This window comes from Pipistrellus kuhlii, unplaced genomic scaffold (genome assembly GCF_014108245.1).
Source record: "Pipistrellus kuhlii isolate mPipKuh1 unplaced genomic scaffold, mPipKuh1.p scaffold_m20_p_12, whole genome shotgun sequence".
NCBI classification, from domain to species: Eukaryota; Metazoa; Chordata; class Mammalia; order Chiroptera; family Vespertilionidae; genus Pipistrellus; species Pipistrellus kuhlii.
Genome location: NW_023425427.1, coordinates 16,904,100 through 16,916,997, shown reverse-complemented (window position 1 = coordinate 16,916,997; position 12,898 = coordinate 16,904,100). Strand labels below are relative to the sequence as shown.

The 12,898-nt window shown below is 41.0% G+C and overlaps 1 protein-coding gene across 15 annotated transcripts in view; it reads right to left on the bottom strand.

Annotated features, from left to right (window-relative positions):
- RNF38 (ring finger protein 38) overlaps positions 1-12,898 on the bottom strand; it is a 92,251-nt gene that overhangs the window by 40,383 nt on the left and 38,970 nt on the right. For 3 of the 15 annotated variants that reach the window (XM_036433381.2, XM_045580006.1, XM_036433384.2), the window contains exon 1: positions 2,651-2,778. The exons of 3 other annotated variants lie outside the window; for them this stretch is intronic. Coding sequence is in view for 3 of the 12 variants with exons in the window: in XM_045580001.1 (XP_045435957.1) it covers positions 1,799-1,807 (9 nt within the window). In the remaining 9 variants the exon portion in view is untranslated. Of the gene's footprint in view, positions 1-1,798; positions 2,072-2,179; positions 2,551-2,650; positions 2,779-12,898 lie in introns of those variants that run through there. 9 more of the 15 variants (XM_045580004.1, XM_045580005.1, XM_036433383.2 and 6 more) reach the window with 6 other exon arrangements.

Here is a 12,898-nt window from a genome sequence, read left to right as displayed (position 1 = left end):
AAAAGATGAAGTGTGACTAAGCTCTTTATGATTCTTAGTAAATAAAAATCATATTCAAATATTTATTGCATATCTACCATGTGTTAGATGCTGTGAATACAATGGGAAAAAAGAAACAGTCCTTGCCCTCAAAGAAATTCAGTCTAGTGAAGCAATTCAACAGAAATTATAAATGAAGATTATAGGGCCCCCTAACAAAAGGGGTTAGAGGAAAGTATCCAAATGGAGAAGGTAAAGCGTTTAAATCCTTTATATAGGAGCATGAAAATATGTCTGTGTGCATGGGTGTATGTGTGTGTGTGTGACTGTATACATAGCCCCTCTTCATCTATTTGCTCAAATTTCTCACTAATTTATTGTATGTTTGCTTTATCTCCTCCAGATAGACAATATCACATATAGAAACTTAACATTTGCTGAATGAACTAGACCTACTGGGTTCAAATGTATATTTACAATCTGAACACTCTCAAATAAAACAAGCCATGAATTATCCGAAGTAGCACAGAAGTGAAAATGAACAGAAGCAATAGGAAAACAACCTGAAAATCAGTAAGTAATCCAGACAGTACAGAACAATCACAGGATTAATCAAGAACTATCTTTCCAGCAAAATGAATTACATAATGGTGGTGGCCTAACCAAAACTGGGGCAGCACAAACAGAGAAATAGAATAGCCTGAAAATAGAAGACAAAGGTAATCTTTCCATGCTGATCAATAATTTTGGAGATTTTTATCTAAGGATTTTTCCACCCATGGCCTTGAAAAAAAGTAAAAAGAACAAATAAAATGTTACTAAAAGTCTGACCCAGAGCTGTTGGCAGAGAGACAATAGAACTACACTCTACATTATGATGCTATCAGACTTAGTTATATCTGACATGCTCTTGTCCACCCTTCATCAAAACTCAGGCTACTTTAGTCAATTCCCAATTTTTATTCAGATTAACACTTGCCAACTTAATTTAGTTTTAAAAACAAGTGGGTAAATTTCAACAAATACAGAATCACAAACTACCTTCTAAAATCACAAAAGATATAAAAAAATAATTTAAAATAAAATCATATTTTACAGATGAAGACCCAAGGTCCACAAGGCTAGTCTGTTGGCATAACTGAGTCAACTACAGATTCTAAAAGCCACAAATTCTTGTAGAAATAGGCATTACAGAAAAGATCAAAATCAACTTAATCAAAGCCCTACAATAAATAGATTGAAAGTTTAATAGGTTTTCAAAAAGATATTATGCTAGTGAGTTTATTAAGCTAGCAAAAACTGGAGAAACGGGGAAATCCAGTTATTAATTTCATCTTTTAATTGCAAGTACGTCCCAGCTTCACTGCCACCGTTCTCCAAAACAGGAATTATTTTACTTTGATTCCAACTGTGCCTAGATCCTTATTGTTTTCACAAAAACTGAATGGATTAAAACAAAATTAAGCCTAGTTACCAGGGATGCTTGCTATTTAAAGGGATTTTGTGATAAATGTGTTAACCATACTACAATCAAGGCCAAATAGGCTCTAAAAGACATATACTTAAATTTTCTTACATTAAGTGCGCCTCCTTAAGAAAAAATGCCATTCATATGATTTTAGCTATAGTTACATGTTAAGTATTCATGTTTCTATTTACGATGGAAGAATTAACATATCTAACTTCTACTGAGTAACAGTATACATCATTATTGCAGCACAAAGAAAAAGCGAGGTCCCTTTCAAGGCTTACACACAAAAATGTAAACTTTTATTTTTTAGCCCTCAATAACCTGAAAAACTCTCGGTTCAAAACCAACCTCTCTCATTCTTCAGCCCTGAAAGGAAGAACTTTCATCCCCTGAGAACAAAACACAGCCTGTCCAGAAACCCGCTGTGGCAGAAGGACGCGAGAAAGGTCCCTTCCGACTGGTTCCACGTTCTCCTGGGTGACATCATTTCACCTGCGCCTTGGCAAGCAGGGAGGCCGCCAGAGAGCGAGGCCATCTGCCAGGGGCAGCTGGCTGCAGCTCCTGCTGGCTGGGCCCACTCCTCGCCACCGCCAGGGAAACAAAGCGCGCTGGCCAGCCGCACCCCTGCGAGCACCGGACAACCACACCTCCGCCTCCGCAGCCCGAAGCCGCCCAACGCCCGGGCCGTCCCGCCCTCGCGCGGGAGCCAACGGCCGCCTCTCCCAGTACCTGCGAGGGAAGGCTCCGCCCTGCGGGGTTGCTCCCGATGCCCCCAGCGGGCCGCCGCCTCCTATTGTGACCTCTCGCTCAGCCAGTGGCCAGCTCGCCCGCTCCCTTGTCCCCGGGCCTCGTCGCCCCCGGAACCCGGGCTCCGACCAAGGCGCTGTCAGGGCGCTTCCTTCCTCTCGGTACCATTACACGGATGGGGCGTGCCAGGAAACGACGGCTGCACGCCCGGAGCTGACAGTCAGCTAACGTCTCGGGGGCTCCATGCTCTCCACCCCCGCGCCCTAACCGCCGGGCTGCCGCCCCGCCCGCTGCACCCCCTGCAGGGCTCGAGGACCAGCTCTGAGCGCTGGAGCGCTCCCCTCCGCTGCGCGCACAGGCGACGCCCCTCGCACCAGGCCGCGCGCCCAGCACAAGGACCTCCCCCCTCTGGGTTCCCGATCACCCCTGCCCCGCCCCCTCCTGGGAACGAACCTAGCGGGCCAGGGAGCTCGCAAGACCGACTAACAGACGCTCCGCCTCTTTCCCCCACAGCTCAGCACGAGCCCCCTTTGTTTCCACCCCGAGGGGGAAGGGGCGGGGCTGCGGGCGACTCAGACTAGTTCCGGCAACAGACCGGCACCACGCCCCTGCGCAACGCGCTCCTGCGCAGCCCCGCCCCTGCGGCCCGTCCGGCCCACCTCCCTCGCTTCTCAATTCGCACACTCCCTAAATAGTTGCTTTTGGTCCCTGCCTCCCACCTCCAAAACTCAGTAGTCAAACAGTGATTGACCTCACTCAAATTCACAATACATATTCATGTGGCCTGAGGAGTTTTTATTGATGTAGAGACAAGGTGTCTCACAAAGGAGCAAGGGTTTTCGAACCCAACTTACCTGACTGTAAGGCTTAATTAAAAAGTGACAGTTATTCAGACCTTGCTGAGAATGGGAAATTAATAGGTAAGAAAGCTGAAGCCGGCATTGGTGACCTGATCATGTTCAAGATCTAAAAGAGGAAGTATGACCTTACATAAAAAGCACAATAACAAGGAAAAGATAGTTAAGTGGTATCACAGAAAAGTATGGCAGTCTAGGGACCATTATGGAAGAAGTGGGCTTTAAGCAGATAGGAATTAGATGATGGCTTCAAGGATAGTGACCATATTTTACAGTGGTCTAAAGGGAGGAAATGGGGAGACAAAACAAACAAAAAACGAGTTCTTAGTTTTTTTTTGCATTATTTAAACAAGTCTCCTTCCCAGTTTAGGTCTCAGGCAGCTTCTGGTAGAAGATCAGGGAATCAGACTAAAATGATGTTCCAGGAACCTCTGAACCTCTATATATGAATATGGTAATTATTTGTATATATCTGTCTCTCATATCAGGCTCAGCACTGGGACTGTTTTGATTCTGTAACCACACCAAGGTCCAAACCTACAGCCTAAAATACAATAGCAGGTGCTAAGCAACTGCTGACTCAAAACTCCAGCAATAATATTAAAGGTTTTTACAATTCTTGGACAAAGAAAAGCCATAATGAGACATGGGCCCCTATGAACACAACCTCTCCCCAGCCCCAACCACCATCATATAACCCAATTACATAGTTGATTCTACCTCTCTGCCATAACAAAGCAGCCAATTTGGAGATGATTACACCCAATTTTTCACATTTTTATTTTCCATTTCACGGTAAAGAGTCATAAATCCCAGCCACACTTTTACACTCAATGCAATCCATTTCTTTTCTTTTTTTAAAAAAAAATATATTTTATTGATTTTTCACAGAGAGGAAGAGAGAGAGATAGAGAGTTAGAAACATCGATGAGAGAGAATCATTGATCAGTTGCCTCTTGCACACCCTCCACCGGGGATGTGCCCGCAACCAAGGTACATGCCCTTGACCGGAATCGAACCCGGGACCTTTCAGTCCCCAGGCCAACGCTCTATCCACTGAGCCAAACCGGTCCTGGCAATGCAATCCATTTCTAACGTCTGAATTCCTTACAACTCCTCCTCTGCTGCTGTGGATTGACCTGGCATTACAGAATTTCCACCAGAATCTCAACTACACAAGCTTCCTTACGCAACACCACCCTGAAAAAGTTTCACCTGCATATTGGGATATGGGCTGTGTGTTGAGAAGGAAAAAGGGCGGGAAATACTGGAAAAGGGGAGGGAAAACTACCATTTGAGAGTTGTCCAATCATAAGAGTCATTCCTCAAGTGCTGAATCTCAGCAGCAAAAATCTACTACAGTCTTCCTGGGTTCCTAACAGTTCAGTTTATCTGAATCCCCCTTTGTGAGGCAAATTCCTTGAGAACCCTTCTCAAATGGTTAAGATCTTAGCTACCTGTACTCTTAAGGCTTAACCCAGTAAGTCTGCCTAGATGTAAATGACGTTCCCTCACATAAAGGTTGGATAGTTTGAAATTTGTACTGCAATTTCTTTTCTAATTGATTTTCTTTTCCTTTTTAAAATATATTTTATTGATTTTATACAGAGAGGAAGGGAGAGAGATAGAGAGTCAGAAACATCGATGAGAGAGAGTCATCGATCAGCTGCCTCTTGCACACCCCCTACTGGGGATGTGCCCGCAACCAAGGTACATGCCTTTGACCGGAATCGAACCCGAGACCCTTCAGTCCCCAAGCCGACACTCTATCCATTGAGCCAAACTGGTTTTGGCTCTAATTGATTTTCTTAACCAAAAAATCTGGTGCCCTGCTAATACCCAAGGATAAGTTTAAGGTGGGCCAATTATACCAGAGCATTTGTTCAACTCCAATTCGCTTAAAATTTTGTGCCTGATTAAAAAAAAAAAAAAAAAAAAAAAGGGAAGTCTTGTTAGAGGTGACCAATAATGTTTTCTGCAGTGATGGAAATAACTGACATCTGCACCATCCAAAAAATGGCCACAGGTACATATGGCTACTGAGCACTTAAAAGGGGGCTAGCACAACTAATAAAATTACCAGATCAGTTTAAATAGTCACAGGTAGCTAGAAGACAGCACAGCACTTGTAGGAACAGTTGCTTGTGAGAAGAACTTCTTGAGAATTTTGACTCTAAGACTGCCCTTTAAAATTGGTTTTCACAACAGATGTGAAAACTGTAAATGACTACTAAAAACTTCTTCCTGAGGTACATACCCAAGTCATTTATGTCCCTTCACATCTAAAATAAAAATACAGGTATCTACCACATTTCAAAAGCCTGCTTTGTACCACTTCACTTTTAGGAAGAACTACGTTAGTGCCTGTTTTTGCTAGCTAACAGGAATCTGAAGAGGATTTAGCACAAATAGGGGATCAGCATTTGTTTTGCTGTGCAGAAAGAGTTTACCATCAAGCTCCTTCATGGGTAGCTAGACTCAGCAAGCTGCCATCACTCTGAACTGTATCTGAGTATCTGTGCTTTATCTTGATTTATTTTGCACATTTTATGCCATTTCAGCTATGAATGGCTTCATAGGAATGCTCTATTTTAAGATAATGGAGGAAACCTGCATACTAAAACAATGCTTACCAAATAGGAAAACAATGACGTTCTTTTAAATATATCTCGTTACTAGGGTTGTCTACTCTGGTATCCTACCACTCTAATACATGTTGATAACACCTGATATTTTGATTGGGCTGCACTGGATCTAGAGATGATATAAAGGTTGCTGCTATCTTTACAATATTGAATCTTCTATCTATGAGCAAGATGTATCGTTATATTGTCTGAGTCACTAATTTTTTTCCATAATACTTCACTATTTTTTATAGAGGCCATGCACATTTTTGTTCTTAACTTTATCCTAGGTTTTATATATAACTAGAGGCCCGGTGCACAAAATTCATGCAGGGGAGGAGGGGCAGGTCCCTCAGCCCGGCCTGCACCCTCTTGCAATTCAGGACCCCTCAGAGTATGTCAGACTGCCAATTTAGGCCCTATCGGGCCTAAACCAGCAGTCGGGACACCCCTCTTGCAATCTGGGACCACTGGCTCCTAACTGCTTGCCTGCCTGCCTGTCTGACCACCCCTAACCATTCTGCCTGCCTGCCTGATTGCCCCTAACCACTCACCTGCCTGCATGATTGCCTGGGTTGCCTGCCTGCCTGATCATCCCTAACCACTCTAACTGCCTACCTGATCGCCCCTAAGCACTCTAACTGCCTACCTGATCGCCCCTAACTGCTTGCCTGCCTTTCTGATCACCCCTAACTGACTCTGCCTCGGCCCCCACCACAGCAGTTTTGTCCAGAAGGGCGTCTGGAAAGTCATTCAGCTGTCCAATCTAATTAGCATATTATGCTTTCATTATTAGAGATTTTTAATTCTAATAGTTTATCTGTATTCTTTTGAATTTTCTATACATACAATCCTGTTGGCAGAAAATAATGACTGTTCAATATTTTTCTAACACATTTCCTTTTTCTTTTTCTGTTTTGGTCTTGATTTACTGCACTGGCTAGGATCTCTGGTACAATGCTAAACAGATACAGTGAGAGCAGGAATTTCTAATTTCAAAACAGGAAAACTTTCAATATTTCACATTTAAGTATTTTTACAGTAGTTTTTTGTACCCTCTTTAGCAAATGAAGGGAGTTCTCTTTCATTTCTATTTTATTTAAAGTTTACCATATATGGATGTTTAATTTTACCAATTTTTTTTGTATGTATGAGCTAATTATATGACTTTTCTGTTAATGTGTGAATTATAATGATTGGTTTTTGGGTGTTAAACTAACTTTACATTTCTAATTTTTAAAAAATGTCTTGCCTGGCCAGAGTGGCTCAATGGTTGAGTGTCAACCAATGAACCAGGAAGTAATGGGTTCAATTCCAGGTGAAGACACAGGCCTGGGTTGCAGGCTCTACCCTCTGGGTATTGCATGAGGCAGTTAATCAATCATTCTCATCATTGATGTTTGTCCCTCTCTCTCCTTTCCTCTCTGATATCAAAACATGTCTTATATATTGTTGGATTTGGTTTGCCAATATTTTGTTCAGGATTTTTATATCTGTGTCCTTGAATGAGATGAGCTGTTATTTTATATTTTTGTAATGTCAAAAGCTAAAGATAAAGAAGTTTTGTTACAAAGGTTATGCTAGACTCAGAAAATAAAATCAGGGAGTGTTCTCTTTCTCCTCCCGGTAAGAGTTTCTGTAAGATTGGTGTTATGCTTTCTTTAACTGTTTGGCAGAATTTACTGGTTAGTCAACTGAACTTGGAATTAAATTTCTTGAATAGTTATGGATTTTCTGTCTTTTCCTCATTCTGAAACTCACAATCTGCTTCTAGAAAACTATCTCACAATCTTATCAATTTGAAGGGTACTACTGCTGGAAATGTTTTCAAATACACTTTATAAGCAATACTTACACACAAATTTTACCTAAGTAATAGTCTGCCAAACAGTAAATATAACATTTGATTTTGTGCTCATTTTTTTTCATTTCTAGATATCAAAGAATCCTATATAATCTTATATAATAAAAGGCTAATATGCAACTTGTTCTTGACCAGGAGTTCGGTCAGGGAACGGGGATAGCCAATCACATGCAGACCTCCCACCAGCTCCACCCTTGATCACCTCCCCCCCCACCCTGATCAGCCACATCCCACCCATGCACTTCTTACACCAGGCCTCTAGTATCTAAATAATAGTTATTTGAAGCAGCAGTTGCCAACTGGTGGTCCGAGAGGTCCAAAAGGTTGGCAGCTGCCGATTTGAAGGACTTTTATACAAAAGAAATGATCAGAGGCTATAGTTTCTTATCCTAATCTACAAACTTGCATCACAACATCTGACAGTATTTTTCAAATGTCTATTTCCCCCTCTTAAACTCTAATAAGCTCCTCTGGGGCAGGTCCCATTTCTCCTTTGTATATTACTGACATCCACATTGGGAGAATGTTGGCTGATAGAAGAAACAAAAAAAGGAAGGAGGAGCATCTCCTAGTTCAACATGTTGAAAGGCAGGATTGAAAAGCTGAAGATAAAGAAGCACTTGTCCAGATGCCGAAGAACCATGCACATGAAGGAAAAAGAACAGGAAAAGAAAAGCTACACATTTTTGGGCCCTGCCCTGCCAAAGAAAGTGCTTGGTAGAGAATGGCCTTCCTGTTAGAAGTCTACGACCTCTATGATAAGGAGGCAGTTTCCTACTGTTAATACTTTCAGAAAAGGGGTTGTGCTACCATCATATCCACTGCCAAGACTCCTGACTGCAATCTCATTCCAATCTCAACCACCACTGCTGAGTTAGTAGCCTCTACTCTGTTCTAAATTATGATTAATCCTCCTAACTTTGCAAATATACAGTTACTTGACTCTTTTGCCCATTAGACAGTAAATTCCTTGAAGCTATAGACTAAGCCTCCTGACTTTGGCAAGGGGTCTAATACATGGCAAGAGCTCAATAGTTTCATTAAAGATATGTAAATACTTTACCACAGTGATATTTCTAATGTTTTAGTAATAGGTAAATTCCCAAAAAGAAATGGAGGACAGAAACAGAGTGGGTAATAAAAGAGAGGAACAAGGACACAAAAAATTTCAAAATTTCCTGAAGCAAGCTCTGCTCATCTCCCTTCCCTAAAAGTTCCCCTACTTCTACCAAAACCAGTTAAAAGAATGTAATAGGATTAATCTACTCTGAGGAAAGGTGTACCGGTCTAGCACTATTCAAGCTATGCTAAATCTACAAGCATGACCAAATTTGATTCTAACGTGAAACAAGCAGTATAAACACTTTCACCCGTTATCCTTACAGAATGAAAAGGTTAATTATCAGCAGCTGCCAGTTATAGTTGTAAAAGTGCACCCAGACTCACTGAAAAGCTTCCATAGTATAGCTGTATAGGCTTTGGGTTAAGAGAGTGTCAGCCCATAGTGCAGGTGAGAGATGCCAGGCACTGCATCATGGCAGAGGGGAGGATGGAGGGAAAACTCTAAAGGTGGGAAGAAGCTAAAGCAGACACAGGGTGAAAAGTCATCACCCAGGAAGGAATTCAAGAGGGGATGAATGAATAAACCAGATGCCCAGGATAAACCTACTTAGTAAGAAAAAAAATAAGAGACTTACACCACACCAGAAATGGAATGGCGAGGGTGCAAATAAAACATACCATATACATTATGTATGTTCCATGTATGAGCACGGTAAATAGGAAAGAGCTGACTCTGAGGCATGACCCTCCTTAACATGTACCTTTGAAGCAGAGATCTCAAAGTCCCCTTGCTCACTCTGTTCTGGTGAACAAGGCACATCGTAAGAGAAATTCTAGTTGCTATGAATCTCAGTCTAAATTGTTCCAGAAGTTTAATATGAATGCAAATAAAACTCTGCTAGTATAGTTTTACAAAATCCATTGAACATCCACAGGCAAAAAGACACTAAAAGAAAATATGATCTGAAAAGCCAGTGAACATGGGCTGTACTTATACAAGGGCTTCAATAAAATAATTAATGGTATAAGCCCTGATTAAGAAACAAAGAAGCACAACTAGCTCCTTCACTTTGGGCAGAACAATGAAAAAACATTGCTGAAAGGGACATGGTAATGAGAGGGAGTTTAAAATGTTTGAGAAGCAAGAAACATGAGAATGTTCTCTAAGTGGATCAGACCTCCTGATTATCTTGTAACCTCCCCCACGTTTGATGAGAAATGGACCTCCTCCAGAGAGTCCCGGTAGATCTCATTAGTCACTAGAGAAATGCAAATTAAACCCACAATGAGATGCCACTTCATACACACTATAATGGCTATAATTTAAAAGACAATAAAAAAGTGTCGGCACATTTTCTGGAATGCAAAATGGTACAGGTACGATGGAAAATAAATATCCATTAACTGGTGAATAAACAAAATGTGTTAGGTCCCTACAGTGAAATATTATTCATCCATAAGAAGGAATGGAGTACTGACTTATGCTACAACACAGATGAGCCCTGAAATCATCATGCTAAGTGAGAGAAGCCGGACATAAACAGCCATTTTATGTGTAATTCCATTTATATGAAACTAGAAGCCCAGTGCATGACAGTCATGCACTGGGGGAAGTGGAAGGTCCTTCAGCAGTCTGGAGCCCTTTCGCAGTCTGGAGCCCTCAGGAGATGTCTGACTGCCACTTAGGCCTGCAGTCGGACATCCTTAGTGCTGCCACAAGATGGGAGAGGCTCCTGCCACTGCCGCTGTGCTCACCAGCTGTCAGCCAGCTTCTGGCAGAACAACTCCCCCTGTTGAGTGTCTTCCCCCTAGTGGTCAGTGTGCGTCATAGTGACCGGTTGTTCTGCCAGTCAATTTGCATATTACCCTTTTATTACATAGAATGTGCAGAATAGGCAAATCTATAATGACAGAAAGAGTAGTGATTGTCAGCAGCTGGGGAGTGACTGCTAATTAGTATCAATGTGTTGTTTTTTTCAACTTCCAGTATCATTTATTTTTCCTAGAATCCAGATACAAAAAACTGTAGCAAGACAATGTTTAATACTATTTAAGCCTCATGTTAGGTTTTTAAACTACATCAGTGTTTATAAATAAAAATTTGACATGCCAACAAATTTACTCAATATTGATGTAACTACAATATTTTATATGTAGCAAATGGACTTTAATATAACAGAATTTGGCTTAACAGAAAGTAGCTTATCCACAAAGTTACTCGTTGCTTATCTGTCCTAATCTATTTAGTGTTATACCGACAGACCCCTTCCCATAGTTTTTAATATGTAAACAGATTATTCATCCCCTTAAAAAAGAAACAGAAGTTCCCATTCAGAAAAAAAACTTAACAGAATTATCCAACTCTAAAGTATCAGCAAATATAACACGAGAAATAGATCATGGGCAACTCTTAGATCTTTTACCTAAGTAGTATACTACAATAGAAAGTTACAGTGTTGACCAAAGCAAGTTCCTCATTAAACTTTGTTTTAATGGGTCTCAAATTCTGTAACAGATTTTTGGTCAAGTTGTTTCCATTAAAAAGTACTAATTTTAAAAGCTAATAACTTTAGCCGAGACCGGTTTTGCTCAATGGATAGAGCGTCGGCTTGGGGACTGAAGGGACCCGGGTTCGATTCCGGTCAAGGGCATGTACCTTGGTTGCAGGCATATCCCCAGTAGGGGGTGTGCAAGAGGCAGCTGATCGATGACTCTCTCATCGATGTTTCTAGCTTTCTATTTCTCTCCCTTCCTCTCTGTACAAAATCAATAAAATATATATAACAAACAAACAAACAAAGCTAATAACTTTAAAACTAACACACACACACACACACACACACACACACACACACACACACACATAAAATGGTCCACAAAACATTCAAACATTCTCCTTTCCTTGTGAAGGTATTTTGTTGTATTGTAATCATTAACCAGTCTTTTGCTATTAAACTTAAATAGTCAATTGAGACCAGCACTATAGGCTACAAGCCAATGTACATCAGCAGAGAAACTTAAGTTGGAAAACATGCCAAGCCATAAAATTTGGGGACTTGCCACCACTTCTAAGGCTATAGGAGAAAGACCCAAAAAATGAACTGGCTGTTTTTCTCCTTACCTGATTCCTGGTTCCACCCCCAATCACACATGGATTAGTTAAAATTGAGTCAACTTTTAAGAAAAATCACTTTTATTCCCAAATCTGAGAAATGAGCCATGTGTGAAAGTTAAGTGAGGACAATAAGCAAAGCATCAATATGTGTTTTGACAACGTGTTCAGAATGGCTAAGGAATTATTTTACCTGACTCGTATCGGGATAGAAGATCTGGTCTAGCCCCAGTACTGCTGGGTGATTCCTGAACAAGTCATTTCTCCCACAGAGTGGATTAGCTGTGCTCTATAAACCCTTTAATTCTGAGAGGGAGGAACATGAGGAAGAAGGGAGAAGGGAGGGGGTAGGGGAAGAGAAGAAAATAAGAGGAGAAAAAGAGAAAACGCACACTTCCAAGCCATATATATCAGGCAGGTTCATATTTGTTTTTGCAAATTGAATACCCATTTGTTATACAAAAAAATGTCAGAAGCTGTTTTAAACATGCTATCTACCACTCTACTTCCCAGAATGATGCCTGATGATCCTATTCAAAGCAAATGACCATCCAACTCCTGGTAGTCTTTTGTTAAAAATACATATTATTAATTTCAGAGAGGAAGGGAGAGAGAGAGATAAAAACATTAATGAGAGAGAATCATTGATCGGCTGCCTCCTGCACATCCCCTCCTGGGGATTGAGCTGCAACCCAGGCATGTGCCCTTGACCAGAATCGAACCCAGGACTTTTGAGCCGCAGGCCGACACTCTATCCACTGAGCCAAATCAGCTAGGGCAACTCCTGATAGTCTGCATCCCACTTATTCTGCTCTATATTTTCTTTAATCCACTGTGTTCATTGTTTTATACTATATAATTTATCTGTTACATTTGTTTTGTTGACTGCCTCCCTTAGTTAAGACTGTACACTCATGGGGAAAAACAAAAAACAAAATAGGAATCTTTGTTTAGTATCATGATGCATTACCTAAGTGCCAATCAATACATATTATTAATTGACTGAATTAGTTGAAAAAATTATAAATATAGTCACGAGAACCTAATCCATTTCCCAAATACACACAAGAGCATCTCTGAAAGTTATTTGATCTACTGATTGACAAAATCTCTTAAACTTCTCTTCCCTTTCCCCATGTATTTCAGGAAAAACCCCATCTTTTAAAAGCACAAAATCAGCCT